The 25113-nt window shown below is 41.1% G+C and overlaps 1 protein-coding gene across 1 annotated transcript; it reads left to right on the top strand.

Moving 5' to 3' along the window:
- The first annotated feature begins 328 nt into the window (after positions 1 to 328).
- wars2 (tryptophanyl tRNA synthetase 2, mitochondrial) lies at positions 329 to 24593 on the top strand. Its single transcript, XM_007572510.2, has 6 exons — positions 329 to 526; positions 12216 to 12476; positions 16607 to 16687; positions 18175 to 18257; positions 20212 to 20330; positions 23765 to 24593. Exons 1-6 carry the CDS (start codon positions 422 to 424, stop codon positions 24211 to 24213), a joined length of 1098 nt encoding a protein of 365 aa, XP_007572572.1. The 5' UTR covers positions 329 to 421; the 3' UTR covers positions 24214 to 24593.
- The last annotated feature ends 520 nt before the right edge of the window (positions 24594 to 25113 follow it).

Genomic DNA, 25113 nt, shown 5'->3' with positions numbered 1-25113 from the left:
CACCATTTATCTTCCGGTGTGAAACACATACAACAGAACATGCAGCCAATTTTTGAGCTGGAAAACAGGGTGATATAAAGAAAAGTAGCATAAAAAACGTTGAAGTTAAGTGAAGATTTTACTGAATTTAACACAGCCTTATTTTTTATTTGGCAGTTACTATTTTTGCGCCAAAGAAACTGTATTATATATTCGACTTCCTCCTTTGTTCATGTTTATTTCTGTTGGCTTGTTTGGCCTTGCTTCCTGGTTTATTTTGTGATTTTTTTCTCTTTTCGGTAAACGGCACACTAAGTTCTAGGTTTCAGTTTCCTTGCTAGATCCTGCCAAAACTCCTGCTCGGCTATTTTCCTTCTGAACTGAAACGCGGTTGAGTCTATTGTCCTTTAACAGCCACCGTAGAGTGAACTCCCATTCCAACATGGCGCTCCCCTTGCGGACCAATTTGAAACATTTCATCCGCTTAATTCAGAGGTTTAAACCCCTGAAAAGGTGCTTCTGTGCTGCTGCCTGCCCGGAAATCAAGGTACGTGTTGTAGAGCGAAGGTAGTTCCGGTCTCGGCTGTGAGAAAAGTATGTCTTAGCGTGGTTTTATTAAAGTTTAGAGAACATTGGTGCCGTCGGCAGCAGGTCATCCTGTCTGTCTCTGTTGTAAACAGAGCAGTGAGCTATGTTGGAGGTATACATCTCTACTAAACGTGCTGCCAGCACTGGGTTGTGGAAAAAACTCACACCGTCACGGCTGCAACAGCTTTTAGAGGCGGGTTAAAACAGGGAAAGACTAGAAAATGACTTGTAGTTGTTGCTGAAATGCTGAAAAATATCCGTCTGTAGGGTTTAATATGTTTTTCGGGAGAAGCTGATTTGCGACAGGTCGACGTCATGTTTTTATGTTGTCGAGCAACGCGGATAACTATGTAGTTTATTGTCACTTGCTTTATCTGAGCTCATACCAGTCATTGCATTGTGAATTTACACACATGAAAGGAAATATTTACCCAAATCTTCCTTTAAAAATGCATTCCAGGAAATATAGTAAATTAGCGACATAATAAACCGAAAAAGGGATTAAATTTTGGACACTTTCATGTTCCTCGAAGTACTTTAAAGGAATTTCCAAAGATGTCCAACATAATGTTAAACTGAGATTCGTCATTTCATGTAATCGTTATTCATAAGAATATGTTTGTATGCTTGGCAAATTTCATCGTGACTTTAGCTAAACTTATTACTGTAAGTTTATCTTTCATAAAATCACAGACATTAAGTTAAAAATCTAAAACTCGCAAGATTTCTTTGACTTATCGAAGGTAGTAGACACAATTAAACGCTGCTCAGGTGTTTTACAGATCTGTCGGTCTGGAAATTGTTGCAAAGTAATTTCTAAGGTTGTGGGAAATCAGAGGAACTCAATAAAAATCATTGTAGAGGGAGAAAACATGGAACAGTGGTACAGGAGTCAGTGACTTACCAAAATTACTACAAGAGTGCATTGATGAGCAGGAGGTGACAAAAGAACCCAAAATAATATTTGAGATTAATGTTTTAAAGGGGCAGTATCATGTAAAATCAACATTGTTGAGCTTTCCATCATGTTTTAAAGTTATTCCCTCATAAAAAACATGCGTGGAGTGTTACCTTGATTCTTTTATGTGTGTTTGAGAAATCCTTGAATCTCACATGGCAACCATTCAGCTGTGCAAAATGCCTCGGGGGAACCTAGCCCCACCTTCAAGATGCAGCGCATCCTCTGAGCTGCAGTTTCCAAATTTCTGATCTTCCACCTTCCCCCGTTACTCCCCCACTCAGCTCCTTCAGACTAGCCAGCAGCAATTGGCAAACACCTGGTGGAACTGAGCATCAGCTGAGCTCATTATAGGAGCCTGGAAAACGCTGGTAAAACGTTGGTAAAGGGTTAATAGAGGAGCCATTCTATGATGACTTCCTGAAGGCGGAGCTTCAGAAAGAGTAGGAGTTTCTTAAAGAGACAGAGGCGTTAACTTATATCGGACCTTTTTTTGTCTGTGTATTATTATTAGTGTGTATTAGCTTTAATGTCAGTCATATTAAAGTAATATTTTATACATAATTTATAACATCTGAAGTTTTGTAGTTGATTGTGCTATAAAACAGCACTGTGTGCCTGGAAAATACATAATACCGCCCCTTTAAAATTTGATACAATAATCCCTTTGATCTCGGTGTAAAGGCTGGCAAAAATTTCCAAAAACAAAACCGAACAAAACAAAACAGAAATATGGGTTATAAACTCAGCTTGGACCAAAACCTCTTCTGAAGTGGCCTTCTTTTAGTCAAAGAAGAAGGAGGTCGCTCGTCCTCCCTCAACCCAACTTAAAGTAAAATTTCAATCTGAAAAGAACTGCCTACATTCATTAAAACAGCTTCCAGTTGAAGGGAAGGCTTGATATTCACTGTTTTACCATTTAAAAAATGAAAACATCTTAAAATATGCAGTTTTATAATTAGAGTGTCTCAACGAAGGCCAGCTATTTGTTTCTTCGACCTTACAGCCACACCCGGCTATAAAAGTCCAGCCCTGTGTTCTGATATCCCTCTCCTGTAGTCCAGTTATTGGCTGATATCAGTCATGTCAGCTGCAGGCTTAAGGAAAGAGGAAGTGACTTCTAATTTGCTTCTCTCTCTCTCTCTCTCTTTTTCCCCCCCAGTTAGCCTCAAATTCAGTTACTCGGGTGTCAGCTAAAACCATTAGAGCAGCTCCTGCGCCACATGGGAGAGGCCAGCGAGAGTGGGGGGAAACGTGGCCTCTCCTTTGAGGATGTTCATTAACTGCCCTATTTATTTTCAACTGTCAGAAAAGCCTGCTAATTCACAGCAGTCCCTCCTGTGTAATTAAGTCTGTCGTAATCATTCTCCGGCCAGAGCCTTTGCTCAGAACGTTCTGCGTTTAGCCTTTTTTTTTTTCTCAGCAGCATTCCCGCGTGCCTACTTATGCCTGTTGTTGAAAATTCATCTCGCTAAGTCGAATTACAGAACCGGTCTGTAGAAAAGCAGCCGCAGCCGAGCTCTGGGAGCCCCGTAACGTTTCGGTTGTGTTGCCTGAGCTTTTCTCCTGACCGTCGGAGTTTTAATTAAAACAAACTGAGCATGCGATACTGTGCCCTTTGAGCTGCCACTCCGGTCACAATTCTGCTGCCTTTGCAGGAGGAAATGACTAACCTCCACTGAGATGTTGGAGGTGGAGGTTTGCCCTGAGTGTTACCATAATTACATACTGATAAATTTACGATGTGTGCACTCTAGGTGTTTTTTTTTCTTCTTTTTTAAGTTTTTTTTGCTGTGGTGGAACCTTTTGTGTGTGTGTGTGTGTATTCAGGTATTAGCTTTAATGTCAGTCATTTGTTTCCTGTGAGTTAAGTAAAAACTGAAGTGTGGACTGTAACACTGAAGGAGGTGAAGAAAACAAAACAAGAAAACTGTTGATCTGAAGCAAGCAGCCAAAAAGAAAAAACATAAGCTAATATTTTTTCACTGCTGCTCCATATGTCAGTGTGGAAAAGTAATGTGAAGTTGGAGAACTAATCAACGCTTTGATTTACTTGAACAACTAAATAAAAAATTTTAACAGATGAAGTTGTGTAATTTCTGATGTTTATTGTGACGTTTGTCTCACATGAATGATGTAAAAGTCATTGTCGATGACTTTGTATCAACAATCAGATACAAAAACAGTGTCCGATTGTTTTCACTTTGAAAATAATGGGACACTTATCCGATTCTGCATATGGAAGTGGCAGAAATCTTTTTTTTTTTTAGGGGAGCATCTTGAATGCAAATTGACACGAGCATCACCGTAGAATTAAAAACCCCAATACAGTAAATAGTAGCAAATCCTGAACTGAAATATTTATAGACGTTCTTTAAAACCTCTTATCGTATTCACAAAGTGAACTTTAACGGTATTGGGTGTTGCCAATAGAAAAAAAACGTGTTCTCTTGTATTATTTTTACTCGTCTGGTTTAACCAATCTGGATGAGGACGGCCTTCTTCAGCGGTATAAAACATTATTTTTAAAATCATTATATATACTGAGTATAAAATATTTTACAGGCAGCTGACCAGAGAAGGTTTTTAATGTTCAGTTTGTATTGAGGCTGATAGCGGCTTCCGGGAGCCGCTCGTGTCCCCCAGGCTCTGGTTGAAGTGTGCTTCCTTCAGAAGCCTGTTAGGGCCGGAGGCCGTGGGCTGCCACCCCTGCCAGGTTATTTTTGGAGGACTGTCAGGCCCCGTCTGCGGGGTGGGGGGAGAGGGCCTGTTTTTGAAGGGCCTCCAGTCCCATTAATCAGCCCAGGGACCCCACTGCGCGAGCGGGCCCCGAGCGGGCCCCGAGCCCTGTCCTGCTACACTGCAGTGTTCTGTTCCTGTACCCCCGCTCTCTGCACAGTGTGAAGCTCAGAGGAACCTCATCAATCTCACCTGTCCCACACGTCAACCGCAGATTTAATCAAACGCTCCTTCTGGGCCTTCCCCCTTCGCTGCCCCTCCAACATGCAACTCCGACTGGGGAAGAAAAAAGGGAAAGTTCTTCACTCAGACTCAATGTCAAAACTTACAGCAATCCCCCCCAGTTTTTGTTGTATTTCTATCTTCATCCTCCACTAGCTCCGTGCGTCTATGGACATTTGTGTATGAATATTTTCCTTTGCGGTCAAATGCACTTTGTTTCAAGCTGTGGCACGTTCAAGCGGCTGAACACACACATGCCTCCAGGGACGAGGAAGGGTAATACAGTAAGGCCCGTTTCCTGTTTGATAGCGGACTGAAGTGGCACTCTGTTGGTCGCCGGCTTTAACAGGCCCCAAAGTGAGCGGACGGCCGAGACGAAGAGAGGCATGCAGGAATGAGCCGAGTTTCAGCGTGGCATTGGTGTTAATGGGAACGCCCGTTGTGTCCAGGAAAAGAGGAGGAACACTGAGTCCTGTGTGCAAGACACTCCGCAGGAGACACGTGAGAAGTCCTCCGGCCACGGGCCCGTCTCTGTGTCCTGGATGTAGACGGACCTGAAGCTCGTCGCCGGGCGAGCGGCGCTGCCAGGTGTTTGTGCTACGTGTTGAAACCGGCGTGGTCAAGTGTTGCGCCCTCTCCTCGGCTCCTTGTTGAGAGAGATGTCAGTGGACCGCCCCGGGGTACCAAGGCTCTGATATGATGGATGGGCCCTGAAAAGCAGCACAGAGCGGGTCGGGGATGAGGAATGGACCGTTTTGCGAGCACAAGCTCAGCCATCGTGAATGATTTCATGGAGTGTAGCAAGGCCGTGCGTCTATAAATCCTGCAGGACACAACTCCTCCTCACTAAATAAAAACCATGTCAAGCTCAAGTCTGTTTTTACCACGTGGTTTATTTAAACCATGGCAATCCTACAAGGGCTTAAAAAGCCAGCAGTAAGAACGATGAAGACCTAAACCCATCATCATCATCAGAGATTCACCCAAACAATCTGCGCGTAACTGGATTCTGATGACTTTTCAGTTTGATCGGCCCAGACCTGGCTGGTCAGAAACCCCCCAAAAGTTTTCTGATCAGTGAACACACCATACACACTGCCAGCTTGTGTTGTTAAAAACTCACTTCAGTATGGGTGCTGTTACTGAGTAAAGCAGACTTGTATGCCTTGATTCCAGTAAGCAGTACGACCCAAGGCAGTCCGGTTTGGTTTGTGTTTTCAGCCCATACAACCGAACTGTGCCGCACCATTCCTACATCCTCTTCAGTTGTAGGCAGATAGGACAATGGTGGCATAAAGGCGGAGCTGCTGGTGTCACCCAACACAGTCCATTGGATGACAAAGAGTCACTGCTTGTGACGACCTTGAGACACAAGCATGAAGAGGCGGAGGGTCCATTGTATAATCTCCAGGAATACAGCTGTTTTATTAATGGTAGCTAAGCTGTTTGTTGGTAAAATATATTAAAGACACAATAAAGTGTCAACTACATCATCATTTTGTCTTTAGAACAGGGGTGTCAAACTCCAGTCCTCAAGGGCCGCTGTCCTGCAGTGTTTAGATGTGCCACAGGTAAAAAACAGTGGAATGAAATGGCTTAATTACCTCCTCCCTGTGTAGATCGGTTCTCCTGAGCCTTGCTAATGACCTAATTATTCTTTTCAGGTGTGGTGCAGCAGAGGCACATCTAAAAGTTGCAGGACAGCGGCCCTTGAGGACTGGAGTTTGACACCCCTGCTTTAGAACAATAAACACGGCATCGCCTGTGTGAAACAGGTTCTGACTTCACTCATTAATCTCATATTCTAGGTGTTTTTCGAGAAACAGTCGGTTAAATTCAGTATTTACTGATGAGTCATCAGAAATTGGGCATGAAATTTTTTCTGCATTAATGAAACATGTTTTTCAGCTTTATTGATCAAAGTGAAATCTTTCCATAGCGACTGAAATGCTGTTCTGACTTTAAATGTCGCAGGTGATGTGAGAAATCTGGTCATGTTGCTCTTTTCAACTGGCTGTCATTTCTTTCCACTGCCTGCCAGACCATGATGTGAGCTGTCAAATCCTTATGAACGGACACCTTCACAACTCCACTAATGTTGATGTAGGCTAAGACCACAACACGCGCGGACGATCGTCTGTGTTTGCACACGACCTCTGTCCCAACGGACACTACCACACACACCGGCGAACGAACGGACGCATATTCCAGGAAAGGAACTGCAAGTGTGAAAACATAGCCTTTTTAGTGTACGTAACCTTCCAGCTGTTGGCGTTGATGTCCTACGCACGCAGTGCCTAATGTATTAAGCATATGGTGAACACCGACGAAGAAGGTTTTCGTCACCTCTGCAGTGTCGCGGTCCGTCTACATTGTGCCTGCGGGGAAAAACGGCATTTGTCCGTTATTTTGGATTTGATGGTGTCCATTTTGGAGAAAACTCTAGGAAGCGAGCGTGAGATCGGACCGCTGGTCATAGGTTGCTTTGATCCCGTCTCTGAACATCCCCAGGCTTTTTCTTGCCCCGTCATACCTCGGAGTAGTAACCGGTGACTTTTTCTCGTGTGTGTCTCAGTTACCGTTTGATGGATTGCCTTGAAACTTAGTACAGGCATCCAGATGCCCCTCAGAGTGAACTGCAATAACATTGAGGACCTTTTCATCTGCAGCTTTCATCTGCTCTGCTCAGTTTTGTGTTTTTAACTCATGACCAACTCTCTCCAAGTGCATGATTTTCAAAACGATTGATTCTAGTCAAAGGTTTTCAATAGTTTGCTTATTTTCTTTTTGTTTCATTTATTAAAAAACACCCAGCTATCTACAAAAGAGAGCAGCTTCAATGTAAAACTATTTTAAGAATTATCAGACAATGTTAAACAAGCTGCCAGACGCCTATCTGCAAATGCTATACAATGAAATCCCAACATTTAACCAGTCATTAAAAACTATGACAAATATGAATTACTTCATTTTTGGAGACTTAGTAACTCGGAATGAATTGATTGTCCATGTGTCCTAGGTGGACTTGTTCTTGTTAGGTGTAAACTAGCAGAAGCCACAAAACGCTGCTTTGTGAAGAGAGAAAAGATTGTTTAAAAAAACAATTTAATGTATTTTAGCTCATGTTTTTACAGGGTGTTGAAGTCGGAATCTGCATGCGGTGCATTTACTCCGTCCCCGTGTTATTTTAGTAGCTCATAAGGTATCATTATATATGCAGCGAGTACATTTTTGCACCCTGAAAGTACTTCAAAAGTAAGAATATGAACGTACACAGAGGCACTTTAAGCTAAAGCGTGGTGGTTGGTGATATTTCCTTACTTTTCGCTTTGCATAGTAGGATTCATTACAAATATAAATTGCTTTACAACATCCCCCGTCTCGTCTGTCATCGTTCCGCGGCTGATTTACTTCTTTTTCCTCCAACAACTATTAAAGCACATGTTCGTATAGCTGTTGGACACCAGAAGTAACACCGAGGTGTCTGGTGAAGTAGGGGTAATGCGCGCTAGGCCCTTGATTGCCCAGTGGCCAGTAAGTCATGGCGTTGACTCTTATTTGACACTCAATTGGTTCAAATGACACCATTACCATGTCTGCATGGCTAATGGCCTCCCCGGGGCCACGGAGCGGAGGAGGGTGTGGGGGGGAACATGCGTTAGGAGTGTCAGTCTGAGGTGAGAACACACATGAGCCAGGCGCAGGGCCCAGTCCACACCCAAATCAATCCTGACACCTCTTAAGAGGCTCTCAGCATCAGTGGCACTCCAGCGCAATTACCCCTTCGGTAATGACATAAGCACCCAGTTCCTTCCTGCCTGCCTCCTGGCAGAAAGCCTCTCCTGCAGGCCGGTAGATGGGGATGTTGTTGGTCCTTGGAGCAGTTGATACCCGATCCTCTCCGGGCCCTGAGATCTGGACGCCATGGGCCCTTGCTTGGGGAGAGGGAGCGGCTTTTATCTGATCGGGAGATGCTGTGCCTTTTAGCCGTCCTTCAGACAGATTGGAGGTGATGGAGCTCAGCAAGCTGTCAAGATAGCAGTGGGCGAAGAGGATTTCCTCTGAACGCTTCAGGTTTTAATGGTTAGTTATGATAACCTCGAAGAGTGCAGCATGTGATTGCCAGTCAGATTCGAGGCGATAACGCAGAGATCCCCGGGGTTTTTGAGAGGAGCAGATTTAAAAATGGGGTCCTCTGAAATGTCCAGGTGTTGCTGTTAAAGGGGCAGTATTATGTGTTTTCCAACTACATAGAAACTTTTTGTAGCACAATCAAATAACTAGGATACTATTTACTATGATAAAAGAAATTTGACTTTGTAATTTAATATCTTGAAATTAGGCCTCTGTCTCTTTAAGAAGCTCCTGCTTTTTCTGAAACCTCGCCTTTACGAAGTCATCACAACATGGCTCCTCTATTAACCCTTTGACAACTTTTTTTTTAACCAGCATTGTGCTGAGAAGAAGCTCCTATAATAAGCTCAGCAGATGCTCAGTTACACCAGGTGTTTGCTAATTTCTGCTGGCTAGTTTGAAGGAGCTGAATGGAGGAGCCATAGGGGAGAGCTGCTCTGTGAGGCAGAAGCACAAAAGCTTGGAAAATGTAGCTCTGAGGAGGAGCTTCGTCCTAGAAGACCGAGAAAAGTCCAACCAGACGTTTTGCACAGCTGAATGGTTGCCATGGAGATTAAATAATTTCTCAAACATGCATGAAAGAAACAGGGCAACACTCCAGACATGTTTTTGATGAGTGAATAACATTATAACATGATTTAAAGCTCGACAAAGTGGATTTTACATCATACCGCCCCTTAAAGACCAACACATCAACGCAAACTCAAGCTGAACTTCTCTTTTTCAACTCGTATGGTTAACAAGTCCGGCCAGCATTCAGCGTTTTTAAAGTTATTTCTCACAAAGGGGAATTTTTCTGTACATGTGTTTGCTTGTGATAAATGGAAAAACCGGCATTTTGCTGAAAATTAGAAGTTATGAAACACCTTCTATTCTGACCTCGCGTATGATTGATTTCTCAGAGCCACTCCATCAAACGTGCAGCCTTCATCGTGCATTTCAATAAGGCCTCAGTTAGTTGGCTTGAAGGGGAAACCTGGTAGAGGAGGCTTCAGAGAACTCATTGTACCGCACTGTTTTGCAGCAAGTCGTCATGGGGAGGTTTGCTGTGAATTTGACACAAAGCGCACTGTTTTCATGTAAACGGTCTGCCGTTCATGTCATGGCATCGAACGATGACGCTGTGGAAAAGAGTAGGCCACTCTTGTCAAGGATCAAAGTGTTTTAAAATGAACACACACACACACATGCACATATAAAACTATTTTTCTGAAAGAGGACCTGGAAAACTATGCATGCATAGAAACATCTGCATGTATAAAACCATGCACACACCTAATCTTTCACAACTTTACCTAAGAATGCCAGCAATTGTAAAGTTAAACACATGTTCATAACTCAGTTTTCTGCAAATAACTGGAGTACAAGCGGTTCTCTTCTACAGTAAAAAGTGCCGTTTCATACTGAACCGAAATGTTTAATCAACAGTGTCAAAAATAGCTGAGATTTCTTGTTAAAGCACCCTAGTGACATTTTCCAGAATCAGTCGCCATCATGTTGTTATGCAAATTAAGTCAAACAGAGATTGAAAAAAACAAATCATTGATTTCTTCTGAAAATGGTGAGCTAATCTCACCATTTTTGGCATTTTTTTCCCATGTTGTTTTAAAACAACTAAATTTGCTTATTTATAGATTTTCTTTTTATTGAGAAGGCAGAAAAAAGTACCAAAGTCACTGAAGTTTTCTCTGGTTGTTTGGATATTAAAGTATTGCTTTAATATTCTGCACCCCCATCTGCTTTTTACACCACACTCCTAGTTGCCTTGATCTAGACTTCCACACATTCTCCCTTCCTGATTTCTTAAATTCAGTCCCGCTCTGGACGCTAATGGAGCCTCACTCTTTATGAACACCAGATGACAAAAAACGTACAACTGCTAAACAAATTTAGCAGGTGTTTAATATCTATCTTCCATCAAATCTGATGTAGATCACCTCATTCAACGTGGCTGGACTGCACCATTGCAGAAATCTAAATTTATGATCAAAGTGATCATAAATTGATAATCAAATCTCATCTTTCAACCCGGTTGGTGGTAAAAATAACCCAATCATAAAACGCTGCATCTTACCAAAAACAAAGGCTGAAGAGCCTTTGTTTTTGTGACCACCGCAGTTTCGCCCAAGTCCAAGTTTTTGGATACCAGTGCAGTTTGAAGTCTCCTGTCTTTAATTGCACCATTTAGAAATAGTGCCACAGGCAGTGGTTAAATTCTCTCTATAAAGCCAAAGTTAAGTGGTGGGGGATCCATGCCAGAAGAAACAAGGCAATTTGGTGCAGCTTGGCTTTGCACGTGGAGCAACATAGTGTTGGCCCGATCGTACAACAAGTGCAGAACCAGTCTGCTGTTTTCAGGATAAGGCCTCCCCATCTTCCTTCACTGCTTCAACCACATAGGGTTCATTGGTGTGATGCGTTTCTTCTCTTGACAGTCTTCTTCCTGGTTTTGAATCTTGGTTTTTATCAACTATGGTATATTAACCACACAGCTGTAGATACTGACAGTAAAATGTATTCATTCAAAGTTGAATGCTAGTTCCTTACTTTCAGAAGGCAAATTGTAGCTAAAAGACCCGAAAGACGTGTCGTAAAGACTTGAATGACCCGTAGCAAGACTTGGACTCACTGCATGAGACTATTAGACTACTCATCTGACAAACCGAATATATTTTTATGCATCCACATGTAACCTCTGCTTAATAGCACTAAAATTGATTGACAATAAAACCTCCAGCCAAAGCGAAGATTTGCGAATTCTCCTGTTTTGCGTTTGCGTGTGAACGTTGGAAACCGGAGAACTGTAAACATGTGACATTATGTGGCGCTAATGTCACATATGTGACCATTGGCCATGCAGTGGAAGAAAGATGACTTCTACCAGAAAGCTGCTGAATTTTATGTTTGTTCATACACTCTTTACTTTTTACAAGCTCAACTGCTCCGATACGTTTCACACCAGCTGTTGCTCCCTATCGAGGCACAGTGCCGTTCATCCTCCATGTGCCGACATTCTCTTCTGTTTTATTAATTTTATATTCTAACACGGTATTTAAAAGCAATTCCTCCTCTCTGTCTGTCCACATAAATTGTTCTTTTGTCGCCATGTTTAACTCCTAACAGGAAGTCGTGGTTGTTTTGAAGGTTTGTGATTGGCTGACGTAGGTTTTAGCTTTATGCTACGTTGCCTCCTGTGGGTTTGGTATGTTAAAAACAATGCTCAGTGATGTAATTCTGCGGGTTCGCATGGATTCTTAAACCGATCAGACGTGAACAAGATTATTTTATGGAAACAAGTATCTCTGCTATATGATCTTAATAAGCATGGACTACGCCTCAGTTACCATATGTTTATTGTGTGTTCTGTTTGTTTTTTGGGGAGATTTCCTATTGGCATTCGGTCGGTTGGTGCAAACACACTACCTGTTCCTTTAAAATGAAGCTCTTTGGCAGAAGCATTTAAAGACCTCCATAAAATACAACTTTAAGTATGCAAGAAAGTTAATCAGGGCCAGTAATTTGGCACATTTCATTCACAATCAGGCCAGCTCCCGCTTCCTAGGTAATACCGAGTTTGTTTTCCCTTCTTCCCCAGGAGCCTCCATTAAATGCTCGCGTGTTCTCAGGGATCCAGCCGACCGGAGTGCCGCATCTAGGCAACTACTTAGGCGCTCTGGAAAACTGGGTGGCCCTTCAGAACCAGTACCCCTCGGTGCTCTACAGCATCGTGGACCTGCACTCCATCACTCAGCCTCAGGATCCAGACAAGCTCAGGAACAACATCCTGGACATGGCAGCGAGCTTGCTGGCCTGTGGAATCAACCCAGAGAAGGCGATCCTGTTTCAGCAGTCTCAGGTGGGTGGGAGAGAGTGAGTGATGGCCGCCTGCTGTGGATTGTGCTGCCGCTGTTTTCAGATACCAAAGAGATGGAAAAGTGACTTATGAAAGCTCTTCAGTATCGTCCCCAGGATGATATAGGACCACTGAAATCAGAGTTTGATGGCGTAAATTGCTGCCTCATGCAGTTCTACTGAGTGCAAGTTTCGGACTTGTAACTCATGTTGCTCCTAACTCTGGAGCTAGACATTAAAAGACTAAGACTGTATTTGCAACTTAACACACTTAACTTGTACTTTACAATAAGTAAGACAGAAATTATGTATGATACAGAGTCAAATATGCATTAAGGTTATTTTTACCATTGTGTCTGGACTCCATTGGAATAGAAGGGAAGTATACAGTAGTAGGACAGGAAGGGGGAAGTCTTTGTTCCTTAGTAAACAATATGCATCTGTAGCTAGCTGGCTTGTGTCTCATTTCTAGAAATGGTTTGGGTGACACTTTATTTGAAGGGGTGTTCATAAGAGTGACATGACACTTTCATAAATATGACATAACATCTGTCATGAACATGAAGGAGTAATCATGAATGTTTGACTGTTGTGATGAAGTGTCATTTGGTAAATGACACTTTTACTGCAAAGTTTACTTTTTTAATTGACTTTTAATGAAGCTTTCCATAAAAAGTCTTTACCAAATAATGCTAAGTTGATACTTTTAAAGCGCATTAAAAGTATCAACTTTTCATGGAAATTTGCATTAAAAGTGCCATTATTTACTGAAAGACACTTCCTGACAACAGTCTTAAACATTCATGTTCGTGACAGGTGTTATGTCATGTTTATGACAGTGTAATACCATAAAGACTGTCATTGTGCACACCCAGTCAAATAGTGTTTCGTTGGTGGGTTTTAGCTCGTGATAAAAAGATCAGAGTGGAATGTTAAAACAGAGGCACAGGTGCATCAGACTGCTTTAACTCACACCAAACCATGGTTTATAAAAACATGCCGTCCTCCATTCTAGTTGTAGCAACTGCATCGGATCATTCATATTCACACCTTTCATATCCTTGGGAACCCTTGTTTCACTTTCACCCACATCAGAACGTTATGTAACGTAAAGCTAGTCTGAACCTACACCCCTCTGCAGACTTTTGGCACACAGTTTCTTCTCTGTTTGTATATTTGGTCCAGGAGAAAGCGTTTATTATTGGCTGTCAGCTCTGACGTTGTTGACCCTCTGACATGCCAACCGCCACACATATCCGCCGATTGCTACCGATCCTTATCGCCGCCATTTCTGCTGCTAATTTGTGCAGAGCGCCAAACACACAAGCTGCTGAGCCTCACTTTACATAAAGGATCATGTTTGCAGCACTTTGGATTTTAGGTTTACGTTCAGATAAAAAAGAAGACGACGAAAATCAGAACAGCTGTTCTGTTCTCTCGCCCCGACTCTGGATGTGTTTTCTTTTTTTACAACTTTGGAAGTCGGGTACGCATGTGTGTGTTACGTTCAGTCCATCTGTGTTTCTTTACCTCCCCTCCCCACTCCTCTTCCTCCTCCTCCTCCGCCTTTACACACACATCCAGGCCTATTTTTATTCCCGCTTAGCTTCGTGCCACATAACTTGGCAGCGACACGACCCCCGTGTCGAACACGCCTGCTCCACATGTAAAAATACGACGGCCGCCCAAAGAAAATACTCAACTTCATTGAAAAAAAAAAAAAAAAAAGAAGTGAGCAGAGCTTGTGTGAGTGAGTAGATGAACTCAAAGAATGTGTGGGTCTGCTGATTAATGGACTTGCTTTTTTTTATATATATATATGTTTTGTAGAAGTATTTAGCAGGAAATGGAATGGACTGTGAAAAGGTGGCCAAAAATTCCTGCTTTACGGCCTAAATGATCTGTTTGCGTCGACTGCAAGATGAATTAATCACTTAATCGTTGAAGCTAACTGCCAAGTGCGGTGCGCTCTGTCCACACGCCAAGCTTAATTACCACTCAGTCACTATCATGCTCTTCCTGTGCGGTTATCAACATCTGACCCATCTCTTGTCAGACTGCAGTGGAATCAGCAGACCCACAAATCTTATTTTCTTTTTTGAAGGAAGTGGGATATTTTATGACTCACGCGCCCCTCCAGCATGTTAGCCGGATATTCTGCTGTATGTTCCTGCTGTCTGGTCGGTGATGTCAGGTCGTCCGTTAGGATTTTTCCAGTTACAGGAGACACAAATGAGAATTAAACGGAAATTCATAAACCCTAATCAGGAAAAGCAGAGGAACATTCGCGCTCTCTCTCACACACACATCTTCTTTATCACATCAAACCCTGGAGTTCATTCAGCGTTGACGCTCTTAATTGCTCCGCAGTGGGTTCCATAGTTGAAGGAATGAAAAGCCTATTTGTGTTTTTCTAATTTAGATTGGAAGAGACGAGAAAAAGGGGGTGAGGGGGAAACTCTAAAAGCTAAATTGTGCAAGTTCGTAGACAGACGGGAGTGTCAACAAACGGAATCTAAAGTATTTTCTATCATCTCTGTGACTTTGCATTAACATATCCACAAATACTGCAGCCTTCAACTTAAACACGTGATCAAAATGAATAAACTAAAATACTATGGGATTATTTTAAAGTGTCTGAACAGATACATTCAGCAGATATTTCAAACACTTATGCCTGTCACTATAACTAATTTTACCGGGCAATAAATTGTTCCAGAAATTATTGCTATAAACAACAATAATGTCCTTTTGAGGCAATTTTCAAATATAGATAGTAAGATAATGATATAAAAAGGCAAGTTCGCCCTCACTAATTAACTTTAATTTTGTACAGTACACTCAACACTGGAACTGGAAAATATTTTAAATATCCAAAATAAAACACAACAACCAGAAATGATAAACAAAAAGACATTAAAAATCTGCACACAACCAAAAACCATAAATAAAATTGATTGTGAAGCCTCTGTAAACAAAATTGCATTTCAAAAAATATTAATCATCGGAATGGAAATTCTGGAGCTTATTTTTAATTAATTAATTGCTTATTGTGACAGGCTAAATAACTTTATTTTTTCCTAATTTTTAAAGATAGTTGAGATTCTTTATTTTAAAATCATTCATAATGAAGAAAAAACTAAAATCTCTTTATTCAAAGTGGCATAGTAGAACTATAAGTGGTTAGTTAAACCTTGAAATTAGTACTAGAAAAATTAAAAAATAGTGCTGCAAACATCTGCAGACAGTAAAGATTATATTTTTAAATCCATTTGACAGTAATTTCAGTATTTCTGGATTATTTGTTATATATTTTTTCATTGATGTAAATATTTCATACTTTGTTTTATAGTGAAATTCACATTTAATATCTTTGGATTGTTGATTCTTTAGGCTCTTAAAAGTTTGTTAAAAGCAAAATAACTGCTTATTTAGCTGTTGCTGAAAGAAAAGTTAACACTTCAATTTTAAAACATTACAGATTTTTTTCATACTGTTATTTTAGTAAAATGCACATAATATGTTGTGAAAATACTAAAATAATTTATTGAATTCTGCACTAGAAGATGGCCTTTTATTATAATTCCTCATTGTTTATCAGGGAATTTCACGTTTAAGTTTAAACGTGGCCGGTTGGTGAACACAGGTGTGACGAACTGCACCTGTTTTAGGGAGGATGGTGGTGAACTCCGGAGTGCCGTACTCTCCCTGTCCACCTGGAGGCAGTATAATGACCCGCATTTTCCTCTGCTTCCTTCGGCAGAAGGGTTTTCATCTGGTTCATTTGTCCGTTTGCTTTCTTCCCTCCCCCTCTTTCTGGAAAAAAAGAGAAGAAGTCAGTTTTCAAAGTGTGTGTTTTTTTGTGATTATTTATTACACTGCAAGAAAATAAAATGAGCGTAAAATGAAACGGCTTTTCAATGGATGAGTGTGAGTTCTTATACTTAGGGGGGAAAAAATCAGGGTTTGCATCACTCAGTAGTTTTAGTTTTAAGTATTCCTAACTCATATCAATAATGATAATGTCATAAATCAGGCATCCATAGAAAATATTCTGTATTAGAGCTAAACGAATTCTGACCGTTTTTATGGGTGAGTGTGTGTAAGGTGTGTGTCCCTCCAACCTCCTCGCAGGTGTCTGAGCACGCTGAGTTCTGCTGGATCCTCGGCTGCCTGACCAGCATGCCCCGGCTACGCCACCTACCCCAGTGGAAGGTTAGTGCCCCCTGCTATACACACACACGTTTGCATGGGTATCTTTGTGGGGACTTTCTATTGAATTCCATTCATTTCTACAGCCTAACCCTTATCCTTACCCTTATCCTAACTCTAACCAAAACTTAATTCACACTTTAGTCCTAATTCTGACCCCTGATCCAAAAACAACATCTCCCCTTGTGGGGACCAGGCTTCGGTCCCCACAAGGAGCAGTGGGTCCCCACAATGTGTGTCAGGAAAATGGTCCCCATAAGGTATTATAAACAAACACACACACACACACACACACACACACACACAGAGCTCAGTGTAAAAAGCAGGTAAATCAGTTTTGAAATGTTCAGATTTAAATTCTTACATGTTTTTTAGTTGTATTAATAACACAGAAACACCTTTTATGTTTCTTTTTTAAAAAGATTCCCATAGAAATTTTGTGTTTCCATATTTTGCTCACTTTAAAAAAAATACATTTTATGTATAGTTTTTTTCATCCCATTTTTAAAAATTAAAACAATCGTAAGATAGCAGACGAGTGGTCTGTTGAGAACAATGGAGCTCATAAAACAATGAGCTGTTTTATTCTGGCTCATCATCAGCCTCTGTCCCAACAGCACAAAGCCAACATCTAAAATTTAAAAAAATTTAAAATTAAAAAACAACTTGGCATTTTTTACAGACCACATAGTGGTGTGAAAAATGTAGCTAAAAGTAGAAACTCAATAAAATTTATTATAGTGTTATTTAATAGTCAGCCTTTGAAAGGCAAACACAATATTTAGCCTTTTAGCAGCAATAAAGTCGGCTTGAAAACGCCCAACTCCCTCCACTTTCAGACGCAACATTTCACCTCACTAGTACCTGAAGCTGTTAAATATAAACGTAGGTCACCAGAGCCACAAGCTTTTATAAGTCAGCAGTAGTTATACGTTTATTTGTAGCTGTTTTAAAAAAAAAAACTAAAAAAGAAAAAGAAAGTTCTTGACTATGACTTTTAGACTGAAAATGCTACAACAGAAATGACTTTACATCACAAACCCACAATAAGTTGCATAGTTTGTCTTTTTTTTATGACAGGACGTAAGAAGAACCCTCCACCAGGCAAGCTGTTATTTGTATCTAAATATAGTTTTATAACTTCAGATGCATATTTTGCGTCTGCAGTGGGATCTCCCTCCAGATCCAGGTCTTGGCTTGTGGCTGCCCCTTTTTTTAATTTCCTGTTTTCCCTCCTGTCTGTTGTCTGCTTTATTTGGCGTTGTTGTTTTTGTAATCATAACTGCAGTCACGTCCCAGACCTCGTATATTCCTAAAGCAGCCGCTGCCTCCCTGCACCTCTTGCTAGATGACTTAATGCAGATGACTAGGCGTTGATGAGTCGTTAAAAGTGAAAATGGCTCTTTGTGGATTGGAAGAAGTGAAAGAAAACCCACTTGCTTTCTCACCGTATTTTTCCCCCCCCTTCTCTCTCTCAAACTGTGATGAAGATGAAGAGCAAGCAGAAGAACGAGGGCAGCGTTGGGCTCTACATCTACCCCGTCCTGCAGGCCGCTGACATCCTGCTCTACAAGTGAGATTTGTCTTCTCGTCAGATTCTCTGTTGGTCACTTTAGCGCCAGGGTTTCACTGCACATGTGTCAGATTGTCCGTGATTCTGCTATTTACTACGGAACAGGATTAGTGCCGCTGGAAACAAAATAATAATTCTGATGTTTGGTTTTTTTTTATCTCATAATTCTGACTTTAATCCCAGAATTCAGTTTTTTTTTTTTCATGGAATTCTAAGATAAAAAGTCAGAAATATGAGGGGGAAAAGTCAGAATTCTAGAAAAATGCCAGAATGACTTACTTTAATCTTCTCACTGTAATCTCAAAATTCTGCTATTTCTCAGAATTCTGAGTCGAATCTCAGAACTGACTTTCGTATCTCTGAATTATAAGATTAAAGTTAGAATTGTAGAAAAAACATCCGAATGACTTAATTTAATCTCAGAGTTCTGACTGTAATCTGAGAATTCTGCTTCTTCCCAAGATTCTGACTTTTTCACTGGATTCTAAGATTAAAGTCAGAATTATGAGGAAAAACAGTCAGAGTTCTAGAAAAGCATCAGAATGACTTACTTTAATCTCAGAATTGACATTTTTGTCTCAGAATTCTAAGATTAAAGTCTAAAGTTCTGTGAAAAAGTCTGAATTCTGAGACTAAATCCTCTAACGTAATTTACAGTTTATATACTGAAAAATTATCATCCACCATCAGTTAAACCTGAGCATTCACTTCTGTTAAAAAGTGCATTTTAAAATCCATTAATTGATTGATTTTTTTCAGTGTGTTCTTGCTCACACAGTATGAAGTCGTACCATCCACTTAGCAGCCTTAGTTGCTGAAAGCAGAGTTTGTAAATGTTCTCTTTGCTACAGCGCACACACATCTGCAGCCATCCTGTGCTCAAAGCAGACTTATTCTTGTAATATTTGAAAGCCAAAACATCTGCCTGCGTTTCATCTCCCGTGGGGAAAAATTGCCTAAAAGAAGGACTTAATAGAAAAAGTTTGAATCTCAAAATAGAATCTGTAAAATGACTAAAATGAGAATTTTTAGAAGCGCATATTTTTTGTATTTTGTCTCTAAACAAGACTTTTAGCAGCCATCCTAAAATGCATAGGAGTTTGATTTTTTCACTTATACATTAGTTGGTTTTTAATTAAATGTCCCAGATGTTCTTATTGGTAATAATTATGCAGCTGAAAGTAATTTAGACCAAAATTCTATGAACAGAATATTTTTGATGTTGGAACAGAGCAACATAAAATCCTGTGAGATGGAGGGAGGCATTCCCAGCAGTATCCATGGAAACACAGCGTTAATGTTTCCACATAATTCAAACACAGCAGCACTTAAACCGACGTAACGGCCTAGTTCAAACCTCCTTCCTAGAGAAGCAGGAACACTTTGGTGCATGTGGGAAGAATCCAAACCTATAGTAGTAAAGAGTTGTCTTTGACTCAGACGTGTGAGATAAATCTAGATTTATTGCCAATTGACGACATCAAACCTAATATAACTGAGTTAAATGTTATTTAAACTCCCAGCAAATTTAAATCTAAAATTATCTTCAAGAAATTTGTTTCTGACTAGAAATGAAAAGATTAAGGAAGATCATCATTTGATGTAAACAAATTATCTTTATCTAACAAAATATATTTTTTTTCTCAATAATTTATCAGATTCAAATCGTAACTCTATATAATATTATTAACGTTATTATCGGTCAACTGAATCATGCTAGAATGTGAATAATCTTTTATAGGTTTTCACCATTAAGTTAGACTCGGCCCTTCTTTTCAAATCAATGGGCGTTTTGTATGGGGGACACTCAGGGCTCATTCATACACCGTCTGGCCTTTGGACACCCAAGGATGACCTGGAGGGCGTCGCTAGGCAACGGGATGTCTGGGGAAGCAGCAAGATTGAGCAAAACCTCTGTGCACAACTTTAAAAACTTTCATGGATTCGCCCTCAGGTCCACACACGTCCCCGTCGGAGAGGACCAGGTCCAGCATCTGGAGCTGGCTCAGGATCTCGCCCGGATCTTCAACCTGCATTACGGAGAGCTGTTCCCCGAGCCGCACGCGCTGCTGAGTAAGAGCAACACACACACACACACGCCACACAGAGTAAAGGAGCACATTAGCACTTCATATTTAATCTTTTTACGCATTTAATAAAAAACAAACATAAAACGTTCTGTCCGTTTACAGGATTTGATCGTTTTTCTGAAGGGAAGTTTGTTTCAGTCCTTTTTCTTTTCTTTTTTTTGTAAATGTATTAGAAAATTAACAACAAATATTTAAACTAGTCTCTTCTGCAGGTCTGCATTTCCTGGGTCTTCTCAAGCAGCCGACCTTTGATGCAACACAGGTTGTTTTGAAACAGGGTGTCTGTGCAAACTTAAACAATACATTTAAATTCATGTATCTAACAGTAAGGCCTTAAAATGTCTTCGATTTATTAAAGAAAGTGGAAGTTGGCCCAATCACAGAGCAGTGATGACTTACTTTAATCTCAGTCGTCCAGGCAAGTGTTGCCTGGACGACGTTCATTTTTGCTTTCTCACCTCTGTTGCCAACCCATACGAGGCTACTCACATAGATGAAGAGAGCTGTATGCTATGTGAGAAGCACGTAGCTGCTGCCAAGAGTTAAAAAACAAAACAAAACTGATAAATTTCACAATTTCAGTTTCCTGAAAAAAAAAATATATATATCATTTAGATATGCATATTTTTTTAAAGATTTCTGTCATGACTTACATTTTATTCCTAATAGTTTTAACTTAATTCTTAAATTTGAGTTGGTGAAGAAAACGTCCTCTACTCCATAAATAAAAAATGAGGTGCTGACGATTAATATTGCTACATATTGTGTCTTTGTTTGCTGCTACCAATTTATTCTCTCCCTGTGGATTTTATTTGTGCTGAAGGATTTCCCGGCAGATTTCTGCTCTCATAGGAAAACATTTTTCTCCACGGCTTTTCCCTTTGAAATAATGACATCATCAGTATTTTCCTACATCACTAGGTTTTGTAATTTTAATTTAACATGAATGCCAGTTTTTGATGTGCCGCTCAAGAAAGAGCAGCTTCATAAAACTCATTTCATCGTGGTGATATATGGTTTGTTTTTGCAGATTCAGGCAGAAGCAATCATTTAAAAAAATGATTTAAGAAGAGCTTTTTTTTTTTTTTGGCAGATTAAAGTCTAACCAAGCGGTCATATGTTTCATAACGCAGCTAATGAGACGAACTTGTGCGTCATATGGCCAAGAAGAAAACGATTTATGCACAAAGCATAAATGTTGAGCTGCTTGAAGTAACGTGTGATTCCAAACTGGAAGTCGCTCGGATTTTAACCATCCGGACTTTAACAGGACGGCTTCCGTCTCTGCGGTTTAAAATAAAGACGAAATTAAAACCAGAACCAAGCATCTCTGAGAGTGATTATTACTATTATGTGAACAATATTTTTGTCTTAATTTCAAATGATCACATCTTTGCACTCGTTACGAACACATGGCCGACATGATCCTCCCTCATTACCACCGTCAGAAAAGCAAAGGACTCGGTGGACGCTTACAGTAAAGACGTCTCTTCTTCCTGTTGCATCAGAATCATTCAGGGGGAATGGATTAGCACATCCAGTACAAAGGTATTCATGCCTTTTTTTTATTTTATTTCTACATACTGCAACAGTTGGGGTTTTATGTGACAAACCAACTCTGTGTAGTGATTGTGAACTGGATTGAAAAGGACAAACGGTTGACTAAATAAATCTAAAATTTCGGTATGAATCTCTTTTCGGCCATCGGAAGCGTTATAAAGCCATGTTGTTCTGCCATGACAGCTGGGATTTAGTGTTTGAGATGATGTGCGAGTGTCGTTCGTGGAAACCTGAAAGTTTGAATTTGATCTCCTCTGATTTGCTGTGGATCCCACGTAGCTTGCTGCAAACTTTAAGTGGGACGTTTTATGGCTCTCTTTCAAAAACACCAAATTTATGACGTTGCACCGATAGATTGACCCCGATTTTCTTCATTTTTGGTAACTGGCCGTATTAACTTGAGAAATGGCTCTGCAAAAGGTTTGAAAATCTTTTGCAGCTCAGCAACTTTGTTTCATGCAAAAAAATAATAATTTTTGGACAAAATCTGAATGGGCAGGTCTGACCTTTTAAAGTTCGGTGAACGGACAGTTCTAGTTTGAAGTTCTGCTCTACTTTTACCGAACGATCGATTGATCTGTGATCTGATCAAAGATTGGGGCGTTGCTCTGAAAACAAACACTCCTCAGTTTCCTCCCTCTCCTGTGCTTCGCTCTTCATGATTCTGTTTGTTCTCTAACAGACTTCCAGCCACGTTTCCATTACAGGTCTCCGCAAATCTTTGTCTGTGTTCTGCTGGTGTTGAATCAATTATTTGGAGACAACAGAGTAAAGGGGGCTGCAGCTAAATGTGCATCACGGTGCTCAGATTTGTTTTTATTAAAGAAAAGAAAAGGAAGCTGTCTGCTTTCCAGCCGTGCTCTCCGTTGTGTTGATTCATCACATAAATAACTCTGCCGTTTGTTGTCGTATCGTCTTGAAACACAAACGGTGAAGGGCTGTGAATACTTTTTAAATCACTGGTGGATCTCGTCCTCGTTCTGCATCGGCAAACAAGTTAAGACTTTCCCTTTGAAATCAAACCAAAGCCTCAAAGGCCTTTTAATCCGCTGGAGATGAAGACGTCTCCGGCGTGATAAACAGGACACATGTGGACATATGGAGCGGGCAAGATGGCGGCAGGGACGCCTGTTGATGGATGACAAAGGAAAGGAAACCCCGGCTCCATCGTCTGCTCATCACTTCACGCCGGGATGCGTCTGCCTTACATCAGGACACGTCTGCATCAACACGCCCACGCCAGACGGCCATATTGGGACGGCGTTGCTGCGTCTTTTCACCGTCTCTGTGAGGGGCTGGTTTCATCTGCAGCGAAGCTGCTTAAAAAAAAACATAAAAACACTCAGTGGAAAAAGTTGTGAAAATAATCAGAGATACCCGGATGAAAATTTGTGTAAATACATTTCTTAAATGTGTCTTTGTTGCTAAAAGGCTTAATATTGATTTTTTTTTTTGAAATCCTTTTTTTGTGTAGTCAAAAGGTCAGTATTATGTAAAATCTACATTTTTGAGCTTTACATCATGCTGTAAATTAATTCCCTCATCGTAAACATGCCTGGAGTGTTGCATTGATTCTTTCATGCATGTTTGAGAAATGGGACAACAAATGGGAATGATTTTCAAGAGGCGTATTTGTGTTTGTGGGGCCATAATTGCTGTGACACCCAATTATGTAATAAAGATGTAATAAATAGTTCTTGTCATATTTATTATCACAATAATATAGCAAAATGTCGTGATAAAACTCATTCTGACACCTGCTTTCCCTTCCCGTATTTAAAGACTAAAGTGTTTGCGTCTCATTGAGCCGTCGGTTGTTTCACTTTGTTCACACTGTTATTTTGTTTTCCTCCACAGGTTCGACGCGAAAGGTCAAGTCCCTCCGCGACCCCTCCTCCAAAATGTCAAAGTCCGACTCGCAGCCGATGGCCACCATCTCCATCACCGACTCGCCGGACGACATCGCCCTGAAGATCCGCCGCGCCGTCACGGACTTCACCTCCGAGGTCACCTTCGACCCGCAGGCGCGCCCCGGCGTGTCCAACCTGGTGACCATCCATGCCGCCGTGGCCAGGCTCAGCGTGGAGGAGGCGGTGTCGGCAGCCAAGGGGCTGGACACGGGGGCCTACAAGGGGCTGGTGAGCGAGGCGGTGATCCAGAGGCTGGCGCCCATCAGGGAGGAGATCCAGAGGCTGAAGGCGGACCCGGCGCACCTGGAGGCGCTGCTGGCCCTGGGGAGCCGCAGGGCCCGGGAGCTGGCCGCACCCATGCTGGACGAGGTCCGACACAGAGTGGGCTTCAGCTGAAAGGCGACTCACGCTGGGGAGGACACGGTTAGTTAAGCTGCTGGGGTCAAAGATGCAGGATGTTAGTTTAAAAAAAACCTAATGTGTTTGACATATTGGTTAAAACTGTCACCATGTCGTGACGTTATGAGATGGATAATCTGTAAAAAGATCGATCTCCTGATCGCCCTTAGCTACTGCTGCCAACTGAAGAAATGAACCAAAAACAGCCAATCAGAGCCAGGAGGCGGGCCTTAGCGCTGTCAATCAGCGCTGCTAAACGTGCTAACGGCGGACAAACGGCTGACCATTACAGGAAAACTGTTTATCTGCCATCAATTGGCAGGAGTTCTAACTAGCTTAGCATTCACAAGCTAGTTAGGCCGTGCTATCAGGAAGAAGGAGGAGGAGGAAGGATGATTGGACACGGAGGGTGATTGACAGCGCTAAGACCCGCCTCCTGCCTCTGATTGGTTGTTTCTTGTTAGCTGGAAGAAGACAGAGGTGCTTGTTTTTTTTTTTTTTTTTTCAGATTGTCTCACACCAAACTGTCACAACATGGTGACAGTTTCTATATGTAGAAATATATTTTCTTTTATAAAAGTTACATACTGCAGCTTTAATAAGTGGACTTTTTTAATGAGAAGACATGTTGCAGTGATTGTTCTCCTGCTGAGATGTTGTTCTTGGCTCTGGATCAGAGTTTGTCACATCAAACACTGGACTCATTTATTTAGCTCCCAGTCCTCAATACAATACGATACAATACAATACAATACGATACAATACAATACGATACGATACAACACAATACAATACAATATGATACAATACAGGCTGTTTTTCATGTTCCCAACTGTGTGTTTTTTTTATTTTTGTCATATTTCATGTGCTGCCAAAACATTCAAATCTTCTGCAAAC

Source organism: Poecilia formosa, unplaced genomic scaffold (assembly GCF_000485575.1).
Source record: "Poecilia formosa unplaced genomic scaffold, Poecilia_formosa-5.1.2 Scaffold302, whole genome shotgun sequence".
Classification (NCBI taxonomy): Eukaryota; Metazoa; Chordata; class Actinopteri; order Cyprinodontiformes; family Poeciliidae; genus Poecilia; species Poecilia formosa.
Note: the sequence above shows the minus strand (reverse complement) of the source record. Positions and strands in the feature narration are given on the sequence as shown.

What these genes read in the sequence shown, in the direction of transcription:
- wars2 (XM_007572510.2), top strand. Translation starts at nt 422, where the DNA reads ATGGCGCTCCCCTTGCGGACCAATTTGAAACATTTCATCCGCTTAATT. An exon ending in GCCACCTACCCCAGTGGAAG is followed by an intron (nt 16,688 to 18,174) that starts GTTAGTGCCCCC and finishes ACTGTGATGAAG; the next exon opens with ATGAAGAGCAAGCAGAAGAA. An exon ending in GCTGACATCCTGCTCTACAA is followed by an intron (nt 18,258 to 20,211) that starts GTGAGATTTGTC and finishes ATTCGCCCTCAG; the next exon opens with GTCCACACACGTCCCCGTCG.